The 23,454-nt window shown below is 45.0% G+C and overlaps 1 protein-coding gene across 2 annotated transcripts in view; it reads left to right on the top strand.

Moving 5' to 3' along the window:
• Positions 1 to 23,454, top strand: part of rasal1a (RAS protein activator like 1a (GAP1 like)) — a 386,120-nt gene that overhangs the window by 270,266 nt on the left and 92,400 nt on the right. For both annotated transcript variants that reach the window (XM_072492394.1, XM_072492310.1), the window contains exons 12-15: positions 6,530 to 6,594; positions 12,102 to 12,214; positions 18,231 to 18,423; positions 20,947 to 21,084. In XM_072492394.1, the coding sequence (XP_072348495.1) occupies positions 6,530 to 6,594; positions 12,102 to 12,214; positions 18,231 to 18,423; positions 20,947 to 21,084 (509 nt within the window). The remainder of the gene's footprint in view (positions 1 to 6,529; positions 6,595 to 12,101; positions 12,215 to 18,230; positions 18,424 to 20,946; positions 21,085 to 23,454) is intronic.

The raw sequence follows: 23,454 nt of genomic DNA, 5'->3' as shown, positions 1-23,454 counted from the left end.
GCCAATCTACCTAGCCTGCACATCTTTGTACTGTGGAAGGAAACCAGAGCACCCGGAGGAAACACACGCAGACACAGGGAGAACATGCAGACTCCGCACAGACAGCGACCCAAGCCGGGAATCGAACCTGTGACCTTGGACCTGTGAAGCAACTGTGCTACCATGCCGGCCATTCTCTACACTAACACTACACTAGATAAAATTTGGTAAAGTAAAAAACCCGATGATGATGTTAGATTTCCTTCAACAACTGCAATAAAAAGCTGGAAGAGTAAACATCTTATAGAGAGTATCCTCTTATAGGATGCAACTCACCTGATGACATCCCAAAGCACTGCACAGCCAATTAACAACTTAGAAGTATTGTCACTGTTGAGATGCAGAAAACGTGGTAGCCAGTTTACACACAGCAAGGTCCCACAAACAACAATGGGATAATGACCAGATAACCTGTTGTCGTGATGTTGATTGAGGGACAAATATCAAAATACTATCTCACCGTGGGAGCCTTAACATTGTGCCTTTTAGAAAGGCTCAAATTTTGGTGCTAGTTTCCTTTTAGCTTGCTAATTTTCCCCCTTCCAACCCCCTATTGTTTAATGAAATGAATGTTGGTGATCTACGCCAGTCATGCATTTTATCCACTGTTGTCTCAATGTGCATTTATAATAAAACATGTTGGGTTCTCTCACACTATCAAAAAGAATACTCTGGTTGGTGTCATAGAACATAGAACATAGAACGATACAGCGCAGTACAGTCCCTTCGGCCCACGATGTTGCACCGACATGGGAAGTCAAAAAACAAAAGCCATCTAACCTACACTATGCTATTATCATCCACATGATTATCCAATAAACTTTTAAATGCCCTCAATGTTGGCGAGTTCACTACTGTTGCAGGTAGGGCATTCCACGGCCTCACCACTCTTTGCGTAAAGAACCTATCTCTGACCTCTGTCCTATATCTATTACCCCTCAGTTTAAGGCTAAGTCCCCTCGTGCTAGCCATTTCCATCCATGGGGAAAGGCTCTCACTGTCCACCCTATCTAACCCCCTGATCATTTTGTATGCCTCTATTAAGTCTCCTCTTAACCTTCTTCTCTCTAACGAAAACAACCTCAAATCCATCAGCCTTTCCTCATAAGATTTTCCCTCCATACCAGGCAACATCCTGGTAAATCTCCTCTGCACCCTCTCCAAAGCTTCCACGTCCTTCCTATACTGAGGTGACCAGAACTGTACGCAATACTCCAAATGCGGCCGTACCAGAGTTTTGTACAGCTGCAACATGACCTCATGACTCCGGAACTCAATCCCTCTAACAATAAAGGCCAACACTCCATAGGCCTTCTTCACAACCCTATCAGCCTGGGTGGCAACTTTCAGGGATCTATCTACTCATGATATGCAAACATGCAGCTAATGAATTCTTAGAATAGGACATGACCAGTGAGCAGTCAGGACACTCAGGGGTGGTATCTCACTATAAAAGGGAGGAGGCACTCACACCCCGCCTCTTTCCACAGACCAACATCGACAGAGTGGGACAGGGTATATCTCCAGCATCACACCCCAGCATGTGGCTTAGATCAGGCTGGTTCAGTTAGACTGAGTTACTACAATTAGATTAGCAGAGAGTCGAACTCATTGAGAGCTGTGCTAATAGTTCAATAAAACACATTGAACTCATTTCAAAGTCTGGAGCATCTTTTACTTAAAACTGCACCAAGTGGCAGCCTGTGTTATTCCAAACTACAGAACACAACATGATACCAGGAGTCTGTTCAATCTAATTAGTTCAACTCAGCAAGCTCCGTGACGACCAGCGACTACATACCGGCACAATGGAAAAGCTTCAGGATCCTCACCAGCTCAGGACTACCGGCAATCTCAGTGCCAACTGGCGGACATTCAAACAGAAATTTCAGCTTTACGTCGAAGCATCAGACCTCAATGGTGTGTCTGATGCACAGAAGATAGCTCTTCTTCTCACCACAGCGGGCGATCATGCCATAGAAATATTCAACTCCTTTCACTTCGCCGAGGACCAGGACAAGACAAAGTACCAGACCATTCTGGACAAATTTGACAGCTACTGTGAGGTGGATACCAACAAAATCTTTGAGCGCTACATATTCAAGCAGCGATTGCAAGGTAAAGACAAATCCTTCAACTCCTATATAACTAACCTTAGACTGCTAGTGCAATCCTGCAACTTCGGTGATATCACTGACTCTGTGATCAGAGACCAAATCGTTTTTGGAGTTCACTCTGATCCTCTGCGGGAGCAGTTACTGAAGATCAAGCATATGACCCTGCCAGTCGCGATTGAAACATGCACAGTGCATGAGCATGCTAAAAATCGCTATTCCCAGTACAAAACGGCAGAAAGTAAAAAACTAGCCTCCCACGAGGTGGAGAGTGTGAAGGCCATCTCCCGGATGCAGTGCTTCAACATTGACGAAAGCGGTCCGTCCATTTAAAGAAACACTGACCTGCAAGAGGCAGATGCTGTTTAAACTGCGGGAAACCAAACCACTATGCTGCCTTGTGCAGATCTGCACCACCTGTCAGGAGCCAGCGCTCCCAATTCCGACAACGGTGCAACCGGAGTGTGCAACACCGCTTACAGGATTCTGATCCCGGCAGTGCAACGGATCTAGATGATGAATGCCTGGACAACACTTACCGTGTGGGCATTATTACAAAGTGTGAATATGCCACACCAGCCACATCGCAAGTCCAATCAATCCTAGCTGTGGATTCCAAGGACGAATGGCATTCAGTGATGAGTGTCAACCACTGCCCCATCCAGTTCAAGCTGGACACAGGTGTCTCTGCCAACCTACTCTCACAGGCGGACTTTAAAAGAATCAAGAGGCTCCCCACGGTCCTTCCAGCTGCCTCTAAGCTCCTGGACTACAATGGGAATGCCATCACGGCACTGGGGTCCTGCCATCTGAAAGTATCCAACCAACACACACAAGCACGGTTACGCTTCGAAATTGTTACGCCAGACAGGGCATCCCTACTAGGTGCGCACGCCTGCAAGCAGCTGAACCTCATTCAAAGGGTTTACACCATGACGTCCTCCCATTTGGATCCTCGACAACATCCTCGCCCAGTATCCAGATGTGTTCCACGGGGTGGGCACCCTGCTGTATCGATACAAGATTCTGCTACGACCTGATGCCAAGCCTGTGGTCCACGCACCATGACGAGTCCCTGCTCCACTGAGAGAGCACCTGAAGGCAGAGCTCAAGAATCTTCAGCAAAAGGCATCATATCCAAGATCACCGAACCGACTGACTGGGTCAGCTCGATGGTGTGCGTAAAGAAGCATTCGGGGGACCTGCGCATCTGCATTGATCCCAAGAAACATTACCCCATCCCGAAGCGGGAGGAACTCACGAGTGAGATGGCACAAGCGCGCTTCTTCACAAAATTGGACGCATCCCAGGGATTTTGGCAAATCCAACTGGAAGAGTCCAGCAGCAAGCTCTGCACCTTCAACACGCCTTTAGGCAGATACTGCTACAATCGCATGCCATTTGGCATCATCTCGGCATTGGAGATATTCCATCGCATCATGGAACAGATGATGCAGGGCATTGAAGGGGTTCGTGTATACGTGGACGAAAAGTCGAGAAAGGGGTGCACATTGTTAAACAGCTCATCTGCTTCCGACATACATCTTGCACTGCTCGTGTACAGGGCGACTCCATTGTCCACTATCATGTCGCCGGCTCAACTCCTGATGAACAGGGACCTGCGGACGACGCTTCCAGCCATATATCTGCCCAACCTTGATCACCTCCCGGTGCTGCAGAAGATGCAGCAGCTTCGAGACCGTCAAAAGCGGGGCTATGATGCCCATGCCACCGATCTGACCGTGCTATCCCCGGCAGACACTGTCAGGATCCAGGTGCCAGATGATGGGTGGTCTGCCCCAGCTGTCGTTGTTCGACAGGCCGTGCCCCGCTCTTATGTTGTACGTATAGCTGATGGCTCCATCGTGCAAAGGAACCGACGGGCACTGCGCAAAGTTGCTTGCCCGCAACCACTTTCCCCTCCATTTCCACATGTTGAATTGCTACCTCCAGATATCTCGAACCACGAGGCCACCAGTCAGGCTCCATCCCGCCTGTCAAGACACCGTCATCCCCTCCACCACCTCTCCGGCGGTCGACCAGGATCAGACGCAAGCCTCAGAGACTGGACTTATGAACATTTGTTTTGTTTGCTCTGTTCTGTATTCCTCAGTCAGTCACGTTAGACAGACTCATTCACATGTACGTACATTCACATACACCAACAAAACATTTTTAAAAAGGGGAGATGTCATGATATGCAAACATGCAGCTAATGAACACTTAGAATAGGACACGACCAATAAGCAGTCAGGACACTCAGGGGTGGTATCTCACTATAAAAGGGATGAGGCATTCACACCCGTCTCTTTCCACAGACCAACATCTACAGAGTGAGCCAGGGTGTATCCTCAGCATCACACCCCAGCATATGGCTTAAAGCAAGGTTGGATCAGTTAGACTGAATTACTACAATTAGATTAGCAGAGAGTCAAACTCATTGAGAACTGTGCTAATAGTTCAGTAAACACATTGAACTCATTTCAAAGTCTGGAGCATCTTTTACTTAAAACTGCACCAAGTGGCAGCCTGTGTTATTCCAAACTCCGTAACACAACAGTTGGCTCTTTTTTGACTTGAATTTCCCAGAATTATTATGTTGTTGAAATGGTAGAAGGGATACACTCATCCATCAGCTTTTGTGGCAGGGTAGAACTTTTGGGGACAGTATAAATTCCATGATCAGTGGTATTGTGGTTAAAATGGAGATGTCCCTGTTCTTGGTGATCTGTGATTTTAACACCACTAGCTTTTAGTTGTAGAATTATTACAACGCAGAAGGAAGCCATTCGGCCCATCAACTCTGCACCAACCCTCTGAAAGAGCACCCTCCCTAGGCCCACTCCCCTGCCGTATTCCCATAACCCCACTTAACCTATGCATCTTTGGACGCTAAGGGGCAATTTAGCACGGTCAATTCACCTAACCTGCACATCTTTGGAATGTGGAAAGAAACCGGAGCACCCGGAGGAAACCCATGCAGACACGGGGAGAAAGTGCAAACTCCACACGGAATGTCACCCAAGGCCGGAATTTAATCCGGGTCCCTGGCGCTGTGAGGCCGCAGTGCTATCCACTGTGCCACCGTGCCGCCCAAATTGAAGGACAAGACCGATTGAAGGACAATCTCTGCTACCATTCTCACTCTATATATACATTCAATGTATTTTAATTCCCTTTGAATGTCGTATATGGACCCCAATGAAAGCTTAGGCTGCCCTTGAGTGGCCTTCCCACTGAACACTTGGGCCAGTTAAAGTTGTCAAGAAGCCAACAAGCCCACTCGAGGAAAACTAAAAAGAATTTTACTATTTAGGGTCCAGAGGAGCAGCAGTTTCTTTTTTTCTTTTTCGTGTTTTTTAAATTTAGAGTACCCAATTCATTTTTTCCAATTAAGGGGCAATTTAGCGTGGCCAATCCACCTAGCCTGCACATCTTTAGGTTTGTGGGGGCGAAACCCACGCAAACACGGGGAGAATGTGCAAACTCCACACGGACAGTGACCCAGAGCCGGGATCGAACCTGGGACCTCGACGCCATGAGGCAGCAGGGCTAACCCACTGCGCCACCGTGCTGCCCCAGCAGTGTTCTTTTAAGGCTTCAAAGGAAGTTTGCTTCTCCAGGCTGTCTGCACCCTTGCAAAAACCCCTCTCTATCTAGTGCTCCGGATCACCCATTTTCATCCTCCCCCCTCGGCCAGCCATTGTTTACCACTGGGAACCGCCAAGCAGCTGACCAACAGGCCAAGTCTAATGAGCTTCAGGTGCAAACCCAAGCACGGGACTCTTACAGCTCATAACGGAAGTTAAAATTGATGTCGGATTGCTTCATTCATCGCATGCTCATCCCAAGGAGTCCTAGGTTGATGTGCGCTGAATTCAGAGTGGGTTTGAGCTTGTTCAGAAATTAGTCTGTTAGAATGTCTCTTGTCTGGATTATCCAAAGCTGTAGTTATACAGATTTCATTCTCTCCTTAGCTATGAACCTAAATGTCATCGTTTCCTGCAATGGAGATAAGCATTTAATCAAATTGGCAGAGCGAACAACATGTTTGACCCAGAGGTTCATGAAATTATGATTGCGGAGATGTTTGGTATTATTCATAGCTAATTATTAATTAGATTAGTGTTCAAAAGGATACACAGGTGATAAAATACCGAGATGTTTTTTATTTCCAATCAATCATTTGGAATTTGATGTATTCATTTATACTGATTAGATCTATTTCCATCCACTGTGGTCTACAGATCAGAAATAATAAGAAATATTCATTTCTTTTCAGAAATAATTAACATGAAGCTTGCTGTGCCTGTGTAAAGTTCACCACTTAGTTTTCCCAAGCATTACTCAATCAGTACTTTTCTATTTTTTAACAGCTGATCCAAACACACTTTTCAGATCCAATTCCTTGGCTTCAAAGGCTATGGAACAGTTTATGAAGGTAAGTGTTTTTTACTTTTGCGAATGATTCTTGCTTTTAATCCCTCTAAGTTGGCATTTCAAACTTGTGGGCCCATTTTAAATTGCAGCAGTGACTGAAACAACCAACGGTCAAATTATTGGATCTCAGACGCTTGGGGAAATTGCACTTTTCATTAACTTTCTTAGATTGCTGAAGATCAGCAAATCATCAGGGATCTTGGAGGTTAACTTCACACCGTAAGTTCAATCTCAATCATTCTCAGTTGGAAGGAATGATCTTTGTTCCTTTATTGTGAGAATGAATTACTGACTAATATAACATTGGAGGGAATTAAATTTCCCCTCAGTCTTAGATTGTCAATAGAGTCAGGAAAAATAATAGAACAAAGGTAACTATTTTTCAGGGATGCAGGATCTAAAGGGAATAGCAAGCTCCCTGATTCCTTGCTTAAATGGAACCAGACTCTATGCTTTGCAAACAGAGAGGTAATAATCTAGGCTTTGCTTAAGAATGTTCACCATTGGTTTAGAGGAACATGAAATATATGGTACGACAGTCTTTACTTCTCTGTGTATTGTTTAAAAGAAACAGCTGAACGAGAGGTGGTTAAGTTACCTGAGCCTGATGTCGTCCACCTGAGATTTGCTAAAAGGGGACAGAGAGGACATGCCGATTGCAACTTTTCAATCCTCCCGAGACACTACAAATGCAGCTAGGGAATAGGAGACTAGCCAATGTAGAATCTGAGTTTAAGAAGGGAGAGAAGAATAAACCCAGACACTAATTGGCCTATCGTTAAACATTAGCTTTGGTCAAGCCATTGAAGATCAAATCAATGAACCCCATAGAACTGCATGAGTTAACTAAGATGTTCCAATTGGATTTGATAAAAAGAGGTTAATGATTGATAAACTTAATATATTTATTCTTAACTGGATGAATGGAATACAGAGACCTGCAACACAGAAAAAGGCCATTTGGTAATTTGTGCCTGTAATGTAATGGAGTTTGTTATACTAAGTCCCACAAAGGATTGACAGAAATAGTCTCCACTGTGGGACTGGAAATTCCTGTCCAAAGTCAACGGACCATTTGCAGGTGGGCCAGATTTTACGGCCCACTTGTGACAATTCCCATGGTGGGCGGGACCCAAACATTTCACCCAATATTTATGAATGTTTCTCACAAACCACAGGGATGGCACAGAATATGTTGCGTACGTTTTCTAATGCTGTAAACCTTTCACAAATGCAAATGAAGAATTTCACAGGTTCTAATAACTTCAGGCCATAATCCTCCTCGTGCGTGGCTTAAAAGGATACACCCTAAAGTTACAACAAAAACAGTTTCTTGCTATCTTGAGCAAATCTGGAGCTCCCCTACCATGTCCTTGGATCAGCACATAATAATAATAATAATAATTTTTATTGACACAAGTAGGCATACATTAACACTGCGATGAAGTTACTGTGAAAAGCCCCTAGTCGCCACATTCCGGCGCCTGTTCAGGTACACAGGGAGAATTCAGAATGTCCAAATTACCTAAAGCACGTCTTTCGGGACTGTGGGAAGAAATCGGAGCATCCGGAGGAAACCCACGCAGACACAGGGCTAACTTGCAGACTCCACACAGACAGTGACCCAAGCTGGCAATCTAACCTGGGACCCTGGCGCTGTGAAGCAACAGTGACACCCACTGTGTTACTGTGCTGCATGGTGATAATATACTGACAGCAAACAGTAGACTGCTCCAATTCTTGCCTTTAGGGATGATTGTGTGTGAAGAAATAATATGGCGGGATTCTCCGTCCCACTGAACCCATTTCCTGGTGTGCGCCCCCATCGGCAACAGGATCCTCCGTGCCGGCAGCCGGTCAATGGGGTTACCCATTGTGGGCAACTCCACACCGTCGGGAAATCCGTGGGCGTGAGTGGGCTGCCGGTGAAGCGGAGGATCCCGCTGATAGAGAATCCAGCTTAACATCTCCTGATTTGGTGTAAAACAATCTTTAATACTTGTCTTTTATGTCATTTTCATCTTTGGGTTGGGGAAGGGGAAGCACGTTACAGACTAGTTTGAGTCATTGATTTGCATTGCTAATGGCTTCATCAGTCGTGGTCACAGATGTTGTTTGGGCTGGAGGAGCGTTTGTATGGTATTCTCCAGGGGTCAATGTTGAGACCTTTGCTTTTCCTGATATATATTAATGATCGAGACCTTGGTGTACGGGACACAATTCATAAATATTTGCACATGATGGGAAACTTGGAAGCATTGTGAGGAGGATAGCTTGGAACTTCAGAAGGACATAATAATAATCGCTTATTGTCACAAGTAGGCTTCAATTAAGTTATTGTGTAAAGCCCCTAGTCACTACATTCCGGTGCTTGTTAGGGAAGGCTGGTACAGGAATTGAACCCGCGCTGCTGGCCTTGTTCTGCATTATAAGCTAGCTGTTTAGCCCACTGTGCTAATGCAATGGGTGGACAGGTGGCAGATGCAGAGAAATATGAAGTGATTCATTTTGGTCGGAAGATCATGGAGAGATAATATCGAATAATGGGTGAGGAGCAGGGTGACCTGGGTGTACATGTACGTGAACCAGTGAAGGTGACAGGAGAGTTTGAGAAAGTGGTTCATAAAGCATACTGTTGCTGAGGCTTTATTAATAGGGCCTTAATTAATAGGGGATTAGAGTTCAAGAGCAAGCTATATTAAACTTGTTTGCTTCTTTAATGCCTGCCATTGCCTTCCGCTGTACTTCCTTTCAGTAATGTACCTTGTGTTGCCCTATTATGTATTTTCTTTTCTTTACTTTTCTTTTCATGTACTTAATGATCTGTTGAGCTGCTCGCAGAAAAATACTTTTCACTGTACCTCGGTACACATGACAATATACAAAATCCAATCCAATGTTTCCCAGTCTGTCATAGCCAGCTCATGCCTCATGCTATCATAGTTACCTTTATTGAGATTCAGGACCCTGGTCTCAGAATCACCTACCGCGTGTTTCCCGCGGCTCGCAGTGCTGAGAAACACATGACTATTCAACACGACTCACGTGGAATAAGGGGCCTGAACAGGGAATGCACGACCAAGGCTGCACACAGCCTCATTTTGTACAACGGGGAGCTCTGCTCGCCGGATCTCCCAAGCGTAGCGAGAGATCAGGACGTCATTCCTCAATGGGGTCCCAATCTCAGAGGCCCCCGAATGATCCCCAACCTTTCACGCTCCCCAGCTGGAATGCACTATGGGTGAGTCTTCCCCCCCGCCGCTCTTCCAACACCCATGCCATACACCCCAGCCCGATCGCGCGTGCGTACAAAATGCCAACTTGGCACCTTGGCAAAGCCAATCTGGCACCCTGGCACTGCCTCCTGTCAGCTGGCAGTACCACTTGGGCATCTTGCAGTGCCAGGCTGGCACCCAGGTAGCACTGCCAAGGTGCCAGGCTGGCACTGCCAAGATGCAAGGCTGGCACTGCCAGCGAGTCCAGGAGGTGCCAGCGGTGCCTGGACACCACCCTGCCCAAAGGGCATGCAGCTTAGGGCCTCTGATCCCCTGGAAGGCCCCCACGAGTGCCGTTCTGTCTGGTCCCCATTTGTGGGGCCAGTGCTGAACGGCGCTCGCCCGGGTTCTCTGAGACGAAAGGGTTGAATCGCAAAGCTTCAGGTACCTCAGGAATCTGCACATTTGAGTGAGACATATTGCCCTGCTCTAATATCCAGATTCACCAAAAAGTGATCACGCCCATTGTGGGCAGGATTTACATTGCAACGTCTCGCAAGAGCGCGTCGGATTTTGCGAGGTGCCGCAGCGATCTGCTTTTCCAGCGCAATATGGCCGTTGGATCGTGCCCAAATGTTTCTGTCTCTAAGCAAGAAGGTTCAGGTATAATTCCCACTTGTTGGTATCTGAAAGACTGTTTATTAAGCAATGATCCTTCCACATTATTCCACAAAGAGGGGGACAAATGTGAGAAGCAAGCAACAAAAACTTGCATTGATGTAAATAAATAGATATAATTAAAAACTGATGTTGGATAATGTGTTTAAATTAATTTTAGCAGGGCAATTATTCATTGATTTAAGAGATGTCAAAGCCACTGTGTATCTGAATTAAAAGCATGAGTCATTTCTCTATTTTAGCTAGAAAAGACAGCGATGAAGGTTTCAAGAATGTTGGTTCAAAATAGCTTGAAGCTAGCACAGTGTAAAGTGTTGCCTAAGTTCTAGCAATTGATTCTGCCAGGAAATTTCAACTGATCCCTTATTTTTGGATTTAGACGTGGGAAGAGATGTCGATGCTGAGATTTGTACGGGAAGATGAAATTTAGACAGAGGAACTTTCTGTTTCTACATTTAAGACATTTCTTATAAAGGGTCATGAGCTCATTGTTTTTCATTCTATTGGATTATATTGTAGTGTCAGTATATTGGTTAAATGTTTTATGCTTCATGCCATTATCCCAATTGTAAATAAATATATTAGTCATTGTAGTCTGATATTCATATTAACACTAAGAATTGAGTATGCTGCTGCAAGACAGAATTAAACTTAATCCTATAAATAGGAAGGATTATTGAAAGGTTCTTGGGTCATCTAATTCTGCAGGGGGAACTCATGTCAAAAAGTGTAGCTTTTGTTTTGTGCAGGATAAGGTTTATTGGCTGGAACCACGATGGAAAGAAAACAATTACGAGAGTAATGACACAGGCATGAATTTTAGCAAAGTCAGAGAAGGTCTCCAGTTTAGCCAAAAAGGCCCCAATGGCCCAACTTCTCATCTGGACCCGGCACTAACTATTTTCACCAGGGGGTGAAGGGAGCAGCTTATAATTTGCACATCCGTGGTTCACAGAGGCAGCTGCATATATAAAATTCCAACTGCCTTCAGATATCTAATTCTAATTTTTGCTAGTGGAGTTATTTGGAGAAGTACGGCACCATTTTGGATAAACCCAGGGACACCTTTGGGTGAGGTAAGGTACCGGATGAGAGAGGTCACATGCTCTTTGGGAAAGATCATTTGCTCTTGGGATTGTTTAATGTAGACATTAATGTGATAAACTGTGCATACATTTATTGGAATTGTCAAGGGCATTGTCAAAGTGTCAAGGCATTTAAATCTCCTGGCCTCCAAATAAAAAAAAGCAGTTTGCAGTTTTTTAAAAGATTCATTCATGTAGTGTGAGCATCATTGACTAGGCCAACATTATTGCCTATCCCTAATTGCCCTTGAGAAGGTGGCGATGAGCTGCCTTCTTGGACCTTTGACGTCCATGTGATGTAAATGCATCCACACTGCTGTCAGGGAGGGAGTTCCAGAATTTTGAACCAGTGACAGTAAAGGAACAGAGATATATTTCCAAGTCAGGATGACACAAGCGTAAGGGCTGTCATAGGATTTGTGTTGCATCACTGATTCTACAACCTATCATCACAGTGGGTCGCCTGTCAGAGGGGCATGTGTTCATATTGCGGGTACATTGATTTGAATAACAGTTCTCATTTCTTACAGCTGGTTGGAATGCCATATTTACACGAGGTGCTGAGGCATGTCATTAACCGCATTTTTGATGAAAAGAAATACATCGAACTGGATCCTTGTAAAATTGACCTAAACAAAACGAGGTATGTCTCAATTATACCTGTCTTCGAACGCAACTTTACGGCTTATCTTTCTTCGGTTTCTCTTCCTTTGATTTCTTCAATCATCAGCTTCTTAAAGAGCTTGAAGAAGCCTGATTGGACAAAAGAAAACACTGTGGATGCCAGCAGTCAAACGGTAACACTGGAAATACTCAGCAAGCCAGGCAACATTGCTTTGGGTACAGACTTTCTTTTGCCAATATTGGAAGACGAACAGCAGTTGAAAAGGCATGGACCAAAGTTAAGGCTGAGACACACAAACACAACAACAGCGCTTACCTTTGCATGATGGATTTATTGTTGTAAAACATCCCACGGTGCTTAACGAGCAATACTAATAAAAACATTTTTGATAATTCTTCACACATAATGATAGATTAAAGAGGTGTGTGTTTAGGAGCATCTTAAAAGTGGAAAGAGGTGGAGAGGCTAAGGGACGGATTTCCAGAGAATAGGGTCCAGACAGCAGATGGCATAAAAACACACATATATGCACAGGCAGAGAAGCATTGGCACAGAAGTTGAGCCCCTTGAGCCTCTTCTGCTGTTCAGTAGGATGATGACTGATCTATAGTCTAACACCATATACCTGTCTTTGTCCCATAAATCTTAAAAACATTGGGTAACAAAATTCACAAACAAGAAGGGAAATAAAATGCGCTTGTGCAAATCAAAAGGAGGTTAAATGGCAGGAGGGATATTGGCATAAGATAAAAGGTTCAACGGGAGCCATCAAAGAAACGAAAGACACATATGAGATACAGGTTGCCCTGGAAAGAGGAGGGATTTTATTGAAACTTACAGGATACCGCGAGGCCTGGATAGAGTGGATGTGGAAGAGGATGTTTCCACTTCTCGGAAATCGAGAACCAGAGGACACAATCTCAGACTAAAGAGACAATTCTTTAAAACAGAGATGAGGAGGAATTTCTTCAGCCAGATGGTGGTGAATCTGTGGAACTCTTGTCCTCAGAAGGCTGTGGAGGCCAAATCACTGAGTGTCTTTAAGACAGAGATAGATAGGTTCCTGATTAATAATCAGGAATTATTGACGGAGAACTCAGTGCACCAATAAGAGGAGACAGAGCTTTGACAGGTGGACATGAAGGTCAATGGGCAAGGAATGGGATGATACAGATTTTCATTACTGGGTTAGGCTGCACAGGAGTGCCATAGCCCAGAAAATTCCTCAACAATAGCTTTTTGCACTTTGACTGCATCTTGTGGTAAGATCTAATTATATATCAACTTGCACAATGGATGTACACCGGTGAAGATTTTATGGTTTAGAATGTATTGCCTACCTTCATTGATAGAATAACCTTTGTGTAACAATGCAGAATAAAGTATGTAGAAGTAAAAGAAAAAGGCATGACATCAGGGGCGAAATTCTCCGACCCCCCGCCGGGTCGGAGAATCGCCGGGGGCTGGCGTGAATCTCGCCCCCGCCGGTTGCCGAAGTCTCCGGCACCTGGGATTCGGCGGGGGCGGGAATCGCGCCGCGCCGGTTGGCGGGCCCCCCCCCGCACGATTCTCCGGCCCAGATGGGCCGAAGTCCCGCCGCTAAAATGCCTGTCCCGCCAGCTGGCGGGGCGGAAATTCGTCCGGCGCCGACCTAGCCCCTCAAGGTTAGGGGTCGGCCCCCAAAGATGCGGAGCATTCCGCATCTTTGGGGCGGCGCGATGCCCGTCTGATTTGCGCCGTTTTGGGCGCCAGTCGGCGGACATCGCGCCGTTTCCGGAGAATTTCGCACAAGATTGGTAAATTTAGCAGGTGCAGCCGATTCCTATACCCATTTCAGGGGCGAAATTCTCCGGAAACGGTGGGATGTCCGCCGACTGGCGCCCAAAACGGCGCAAATCAGACGGGCATCGCGCTGCCCTAAAGGTGCGGAGTGCTCCGCATCTTTGGGGGCCGAGCCCCAACATTGAGGGGCTAGGTCGGCGCCGGATGAATTTCCGCCCCGCCAGCTGGCGGAAAAGGCCTTTGGTGCCCCGCCAGCTGGCGCGGAAATGACATCTCCGGGCGGCGCATGCGCAGGAGCGTCAGCGGCCGCTGACGGCATTCCTGCGCATGCGCAGTGGAGGGAGTCTCTTCCGCCTCCGCCATGGTGGAGACCGTGGCGGAGGCGGAAGGGAAAGAGTGCCCCCACGGCACAGGCCCGCCCGCGGATCGGTGGGTCCCGATCGCGGGCCAGGCCACCATGGGGGCACCCCCCGGGGCCAGATCGCCCCGCGCCCCCCCGCCAGGACCCCGGAGCCCGCCCGCGCCGCCTTGTCCCGCCGGGAAGGTAGGTGGTTTAATTTACACCGGCAGGACAGGCATTTTAGCGGCGGGACTTCGGCCCATCCGGGCCGGAGAATCAAGCGGGGGGGCCCGCCAACCAGTGCGGCGCGATTCTCGCCCCCGCCGAATATCTGGTGCCGGAGACTTCGGCAACCGGCGGGGGCAGGATTCACGCCAGCCCCCGGCGATTCTCCGACCCGGCGGGGGGTCGGAGAATCTCGCCCCAGATCTTTCAATACCAACTTTTAACCCTTAATCTGCCATTCAACACAAAGTATGTTGGTATCATTGCGGCTTCATACTACAGTGCAAAAACAGCTGTCGAATCATCTAGCCATCTCTCCTGATTTTTGTTTCTAATACTGCGGTCACCACAGTGAGTGTTACTCTGTTATTTAATTCTTGAATTCATTTTCTCCTTCCCTTCTCTTTAAAATGTTGGCTATCATGTCCAACAGGGGTTGGGGTTGTCTGCTAGCCATTCAATATTTATACATGAGTTCCTGTGATCCAGTCCGCCCTGTCAGTGAGCAGGCTTGGCTCCTCCTCTGCTCGTCGCCAATTAAATTTGACAAAGGAGCCTAAATAGCTGCTTGACCCCTCATTTGCATATGTACATAGCTTAATGCCTATTTCGAAAATAGGCAGGACTAACTTATCAATGCACGCGTGCAGATTCAACATGGCTCATTCCACTATTAAATTTATCATTGGTGAACACAGTTTGCAGCCAAGCATAGGTACAATACATACCAATTTTTAGTCCATTAGCTGATGTTAAAACTGTGGACAAGCAGATGACATATAAATGGCACCAAGCATTTGAGGATGGAGAACAGCAGTTTCTAGGCTACCGATGTTAAACAATTAGCACTTCAATGTAGCGATGGAAATCTTTGTGAGCTTTCAATGCTACAAAAAATGTGTTTGTCTTGTGAGGCTGGGTAATTGACATTTAACTGTGCAGCTTCACGAATATCCTGTAGTTAAGCCTATTACTTCCACATGAACTTAATAATCAGCATAAATAACTCATGACGCACATTTTTTTCAAATGTTTTCATGAGTTACAAATTACACTGGTCTCCATAACAATGGACGAAGATGCATTTGATCCAAAACAAAGGTCTTCCCTCGAAGGCACAAATGTTCAGGAGTTAATTGTTCTAAGAACAGAATATTTTTGGCGCAGCTAATAAACTGCTTAATAGGCAGACATTTAATGATGCCAACTGAATCTTTGCGGTTGCTAAGTTACGTTCTGATACTGATGTTGAGGTAAATCCAAGTTTCACCCCTCCACGGTGATGTAGATTAAACACCGTAAAAATTCTAATCTGTTTGGATTTGAAATGTATATTTGAATGGTGAATATTTGTTTAATATTATATTTGTTTAATATTTTGTGTTTAAAGTGGCTCAATAAAGTTTCCTGACTTTGTTCCCAAGGCTATGCCTTGACCTCACCTGTCAGTGCAGGGTGGTGCATCCAGACGAAACATCACTTTGTAAAATTCAGAGAGAGCAGCACATTCCTTACATTTTTACAGAGGAAAAATCAAGAGCAAAGAACTGCCAATGCACAAACCCTGAAACAGAAGAAAACCAAATGTGAGCAATGCCCAGCAGGTCAATCAGCAACTCTGAAGAGAACAGACAAGTTAAGCATGCTCTCATGCTCATATTTCTGTCCTCAGCCTGCTGCAATGTTCCAGTGACACCCAACGCAAAAGGGAAGAGACACCTCATCTTCCACTTAGGCATGTTACATCCTCCTGGACTCAACATTGAGTTTAACAACTTCAGACCATGACATCTGTCCTCCATTTAGATTTTTCATCCCAAAAGTGCCAGTCTGTAACTTGTTCTCGTATTTTTTTTTCAGACAGTGCTGACCCTTTCTCTGCGATTAACACATTCTGCTAATTTGCTTTAAGACAGTGCTGACCTTTATTCTGCTATTGACACCTACTCTGGACCACAGCTTTAGCCTTTAATACTATCCTTACCACTCTTTGTTTGTGTTTTGTGTCATCTTTGCCATTTAATTTCTCCCACCCTCTAATCTATCCCGGACCTTCTATTCTGCTCCACCTCCCCTCCCCCTTGTACAACAGCATAAAACCCATCACGTTTCTGCCTCTCTCCAGTTCTGAAGAAGGATCATATTGGACTCGAAGCATTAACTTTCTTTCTCTCCCCACAGACCTGTTGGGTTTTTCCAGAATTTTCTGTTTAAATTTTGGACAAGTTAAGGGGTTAGTTTTGAATTGCTGTGTACCTAGTCAGTGGATCATGCTATCTGGTTGCCTGATGATGCCAACAGGAGGACTAGGGTCTCATAAACATGGTGACAAATGGGCTCCCTGCTACAGCTTGTTGGCTCTGGGCCTATACAATATTGGGGCCTGCTCTGACCAGCACCAAGAGGGATGGAGGTGGCAGGAAAGCCCAGGGTGGCATGAGCTTTCTTGATTCTTGTGGATCCAACAGGATTATTCATTCACCTCTTGGTCCAACCAAAACATTTTAACTTTCTATCTTTGGTCCTCTTTGGCTGTAATATCAGGTAAAACTGGGGAGACAAGTGCCCACTGTACCCGGTTGGCACACATAATTGACATTTCCTTTGTTTAGCGACTTATTTAATCTCCATCAATTTCTTAGCGCATCTTCATTTAATGGTGTACAACATCATTGTAGTGATATCATGGAGTTGTAATTCACTGACTGACAAGTTTAAAAATGAATGTTAAAGTCAGCTGACCTCAGACTGGCTGGAGGACGTTGAAGAGAGAGGTTGCTTGGCATGATTTTACTGTTTTTCATCTGTTGTCTTGTATATCGTTTACCCACAGATAAAGTTAATAAATTGTTTCTAACTTTAGCTACAAGTGTTCTTGTAATAAATCAGGCCATCTGACAAGAACATTACAATCATGTTTTCTATTTTAGAGCTGATCCACAATTACTTACATTTCCCAGTGCTAAGAAGTATTTGTAATTCCTTCCTGCCCAGATTCTGAATTAATTCCCAGCTTTCTCAATGTCTTTGCTTAGCCAAAGAACTTGGTATCATCTGTAAACAGAAGCTGGCCATTTATTTTGATATCTCCAGCTGAATTCCATTGTGAAAGCATAGGGTTTGGTAATGAATGTCAAGATGTTATTGCTCTTGCTATTTGGTTAACTGGAAGCGCACTTTTTAATAAGACAATTCCCCCCTTATTAGGGTTTATGGGTGGACAGCCAATGCTAAGGTTCTGCCTTTATGGGTTTGGATGTCGATGGCATGGACTGACTCTCCCTCCTGCTTCCCCTTTTCCTGGTTGTGTTCCAATAGAAATTGACCTGAGCACAGGACCTGAGTATTTGATCTTTCTTTTACTGCTGTGTTTCTATGGGAAAGGATAGCCCCATGCCCTCTCACTTTACCCCACAGTGAGCTGGGACAGCAATCCACTATATTAATTTGCTCACATTTCAAAACTGTAAAAAATGAAAGCTATTAATTTTTTAAGAGCAAGCAATTTGTTTTTCCCACTTTGGCACTATTTAAATATTAAACAAACGTTGTGAGAGCAAATCCCTTTGCAGCCGTAACTTGTGGAACATGAACTTCCAATTAAATTGATGAAAACTATGAGTTACAGTGCGGGTCGGAGAAGAAAAACGGCAGTGCCAACTAATATTTCTTTTACTGATCCAAAAGGAGAATATCTTTCAAAGGAAGTCTTTCAGAAGCTGGCGTACGAGAATGCAGCCAGGAGCTTTTAAAGTCTTATCTGACCGATGTGATGGATGCCATTGTGGGTTCAGTGGAGCAGTGTCCTTCCGTTATGCGAGTGGCTTTCAAACAGTTGCATAAGCGAGTGGAGGAGCAGTTTTCAGAAGCAGACAATGAGGTACCTCCCAGTTAAGGTGTAATTAGGAGGGATTTTAATCCCTTGAGCCACCGCGTGGTGATTCCCCAACATTGATAAATTAAAACTGCATCAAAGCTCAAAGATATTTGACTGTATCATGAGCCGACAATTATAATAATTATAATCTTTAATTAATAATCTTTATTGTCACAAGTAGGCTTACATTAACACTGCAATGAAGTTACTATGAAAAGCTCCAGTCGCCACATTCCGGCGCCTATTCGGGTATACAGAGGGAGAATTCAGAATGTCCAAATTACCTAACAGCACGTCTTTTGGGACTCGTGGGTGGAAACCGGAACACCCCGGAGGAAACCCAGGCAGAGGCAGGGAGAATGTGCAGGTTCCATCTACACAGACAGCGACCCAAGCCGGGAATCGAACCTGGGACCCTGGAGCGCTGAAGCAACCGTGCTAACCACTATGCTACTCTGCTGCCCATTTATTACCAACCTGTAGGCAATTCTTGTGATGCGAACAGAAATGTTCCCCCCATTTGTTCCACTCATCCTTTTGATTCCCCCACCACCCCCCGTTCTGAGCACCGTTCACCATTTGAGAAGGCTTTCAGGTAAACGGATCCCAGGGTCTCAACTAGTATTCATTACCGGTCCAGGAAAATGCACCAACAAGTGCAGAAGAGGACCAAAGTGGCTTGCCATTTTCTTTACTTCCCTCCCCACCCTTGTAGCTGCCACCCTCTATCCAGTCCCAGCTTCCCCAACTCTCATAGCCCCATTTACCTAACTCCCCACTTTTGGGTCGCCACCCTCTGTTGATTGTCCGCAGTCCTCATTTTCACAGAAGTGATCAACAACTTTATTTGAAGTGACAAAGCAGCAAGCTCAACAGTGTGGGCTATAGGGCTTGAGAATTGCATCATTCTGTTGTGTCAAACTGGCAAGCAAATAACAAAAACCTCTCCCGCCACACAAGTTTAATGGTCCAACAATAAGTTAAAATATATCCACTGTGTTTCCCTGTGATTTACCTCAAGGTGGTTTAGACACAGCAAACAGCAGATAATAGCAGATCAGTAGACCCTTAACAGAAACAAGATGACTTGATTAAATGTTATTACTCTACTGACCTCCCCCACCCCAGTATAAGCAAACTCAAATTACTTCCTAGGTATAAGACTTTGCTTGACTCACTGCATGAGCATTCAACTCACTTGCTACTCATGAGAGTTTAGATAATGTTTGTTGCTTGATAATGAATGGAGTCATCTGCTGGTCGAAACAGCAATGACTTGAATTTGGGTAGAGCCTTTAATGTGGCAAATGTCTTAGTGCACTTCGTAGAGGAGGCTACAAGGATAGGGTAGTGTGACTTAGAGTGGGATAAGGTGTGTCCAGCACAGCTTTAGACAAGATGATGCTTGTGTGACGTGGAGCTTGTGAGGCTGGCGAAGAGGATGTAAGAGACGACTAGAGGTGTGAATAAGAATTTCAGTGATGTTTTGGGGTGGAATGAGGGCAGGGCCATGCAATGTGGCACAAGTGAGCTTGGTGGTTATAGGGCAGGGCATCCAAAGCTCAGTTTAGGGTCAAGTAAAACACTCGGCACTTCTTTTAATCTGATCGAGTGGCCAGGAACGAGGAGGATAAATGAGAGCTAAGTGGAAGCAAGCATCGATTTGAAAAGTGTAAAGATAAAAGAATTTTGGAAATGTGCATGTTGAGAAAAAAGATAAATTAAAATAATTATTTTGGTTTTGACACCTCTCAATGAATCATCAGTACAACATTTTTTGTAATCACGACATGCACACTGGTTGGAGAGTGTTCAGATATCCCGATGAGAAATGGATCCACTTTCACTATTATAAACTATCGGGGAAAATGATTTTAGAATCATTCTGTTCCCGATGCTGAATAATAGGTGGACTGAATGATAGAACTTTTAGAAATTGACAGTATTGTTTAGTCGCAAAGACAGTGTAATTTATTTTTGTATTCCTATTGAAATGCAGAACTGGTGCCAGAGTCCATTAATGACTCAATGTGTGACAACATGTCCCAGGGTTGTCTTCACATTTCTTTAATTTATGATGATACATAATTAGATATCTACTTGAAACAGAGAAAAAATACAGAGTTATGGGAAATGGAAGGGCGAGTGGGACCTGTTAGATAGTTCTTTCAAGGAGGCAGCACAAGTAGCATGGGTCGAATGGCCTAATTTTGAACTCACTGATTCAGTGCTATATGTGTCTCTCAACACTTCTGTGTCTAAAATGATGGAAAATGCAAGATGCTATTATGTAACTTGTTCGATGGAGGATCAAAACCTAAAAGTCTAATGAAAAATCAATTGACGATTGACACCAAGTACTCAAAATCTGATACGTGTAATCCAAGTGGGTTCAGAGCTAATCCGAGTCTCAGATTAGTTAATTCATATAAACAGGGGTAGGCTTAACATGTTCAGTAAATTCACGAACAAAATCCGTGGTTATGGTAATCATTGGTTTGGTCTACATTTTGCTTTTGTTTCTAGGATGTCAAGTACTTGGCTATTAGCGGCTTCCTGTTTCTGAGGTTTTTTGCTCCAGCTATTTTAACGCCCAAACTCTTCAGCCTGAGAGACCATCATGCCGATACAAGAACAGGAAGGACCCTGCTGCTTTTGGCAAAGGTGATTTTTTACATCTTATTCAGTGTTGAGCAACAGATAAATGTAAGGGCACAGCCTGACTATGAGCTATTGCCAACAGTGAGAGAGCAGTGACGAGTTCTCCACAATATTACCATTCTCATAGCTTTGTTTATCATAGAATTTACAGTGCAGAAGAAGGCCATTCGGCCCATCGGGTCTGCTCAAGCCCTTGGAAAGAGCACCCCACTTAAGCCCACGCCTCCACCCTATCCCCGTAACCCCACCCACCCTTTTTTGGACACTAAGGGAAATTTATCATGGCCAATCCATCTAACCTGCACATCTTTGGATTGTGGGAGGAAACCGGAGCACCCGGAGGAAACCCATGCAGACACGAGGAGAACATACTGACTCCGCACAAACAGTGACCCAAGCCGGGAATTGAACCTGGGACCCTAGAGCTGTGAAGCAACTGTACTGACCACTGTGCTACCCACTGTGCTACCGTGCTGCCCACTGTGCTACCGTGCTGCTCACTATGCTACCGTGCTACCCACTGTGCTACCGTGCTGCTCAAGGTTCTCAGAGAAGAAGGGGTTTGATTTAGTGGGGAGTGATGACAGTCTGTATTATCATCCTTTTCTACATTCAGCATGTGTAGGATTTACAACATTCATCGAGTCATAGAGGTTCACAGCACAGACAGGCCTTTTGGCCCATCATGTCTGCGCCGGTCAATAACAACCACATAAATAGTCTGATCACATTTTCCAGCATTGGCCCATAGCCTTGTTGCTTTGGCATTGCAAGTGCACATCTAAATACTTCTTAATTGTTTATGAAGGCCTCTGCCTCCACCCTTTCAGGCACTGAGTTCCAGACTCTCACCACCCTCTGGGTGAAAATGTTTTTCCTCACATCCCCTCTAAACCTCCTGCCCCTTACCTTAAATCTATGCCCTGTGGTCATTGACCCCCTCCACCAAAGGGAAAAGCTTCTTCCTGTCTGCTCTATATTCCCTCATGATTTCATACATTTTAATCATGTCCTCCTCAGTGTCCTCTGCTTTAACAGAACATAGAACATTACAGCGCAGTACAGGCTTAAGGAAAAGTCTGTCCCATCTCTCTTCATAGCTCAAACTCTCCAGCCCAGGCAACATTCTGGTAAATCTCCTCCACACCCTTTCCAGTGCTATCACATTCCTCCTATAATGTGGATTCCAGAACTGCACACAATACTCTAGCTGTGGCCTAACTAATATTTTATATAGTTTCAGTATAACCTCCCTGCTCTTAAACTCAATGCCTTGGCTAATAAAGGCAAGTATACCATATGCCTTCTTAACCACTGCTCTGTTACCTTAAAGGACCCGTTTACATGCACATCAAGGTCCCTCTGATACTCGGCACTTCCCAGAGTCCTATCGTTTACCATGTACTCCTTTCCTTGTTTGTCCTGTCCAAGTACATCACCCCACACTTACCGGTTTGAATTCCATTTGCCACTGATCATCCATCTGACCAGCCCGTCTATATGTTCCTGTAATCTAAGGCTGTCTTCCTCAACATTTACCACATCACCAATTTTTGTATCATCCGCAAACTTACTGATCAAACCTCCTACATTCATATCCAAATCATTTACATAAACCACAAACAACAAGGGCCCCAACACAGATCCCTGCGGGACCCCACTGGACAAAGGCTTCCAGTCAGAAAAACACTTTTCGACCATCACCCCCTGAGTCCTGTCACTCAGCCAATTCTGGATCCAATTTGCCAAATCTCCTTGTATCCCATTGGCTCTTACCTTCACTATCAGTCTCCCATGTGGGAACTTATCAAAAGCCTTGCTGAAGCCCAAATAGATTAAGTCAATTGCATTGCCCTCAGCAACAAGACAACCCAATAGAAATAAAACAGGAAATGCGGTTCCTCATAGGAAGGTGGTGGCAGAGTGGTATTGTCACTGGACTATTAATCCAGAGGCCCAGGCTAACGCTCTGGGGGTATATGTTCAGATCCCACTATGGCGGATGCTGGAATTGGAATTCAATTAATAAATCTGGAATTAACAGCATTGAATATATTCAAGAGGTGGCTAGATGTAGCACTTGGGGCGAATGGGTTCAAAGGTTATGGGAAGAAAGCAGGATTAGGCTATTGAGTTGGATGAGCAGCCATGATCGTGATAAATGGCAGAGCAGGCTCAAAGGGCCAAAAGGCCTCCAGCTCCTATCTTCTATGTATCTATGCATGTGTAATGGTGAACATGAGGCCATTGTTGATTATCCCGGATATAGATTATCACCACCCCTGCATATGTCCTGAACTATTGACAGAATGTGCTGTCCCACTAACAGGATAGACTCACCAGAGGTTGAGACACAGTTGTAGAGAGTCAAGA

This window comes from Scyliorhinus torazame, chromosome 1 (genome assembly GCF_047496885.1).
Source record: "Scyliorhinus torazame isolate Kashiwa2021f chromosome 1, sScyTor2.1, whole genome shotgun sequence".
Lineage (NCBI taxonomy): Eukaryota > Metazoa > Chordata > Chondrichthyes > Carcharhiniformes > Scyliorhinidae > Scyliorhinus > Scyliorhinus torazame.
This window is presented reverse-complemented; position numbering and strand designations above follow the sequence as displayed.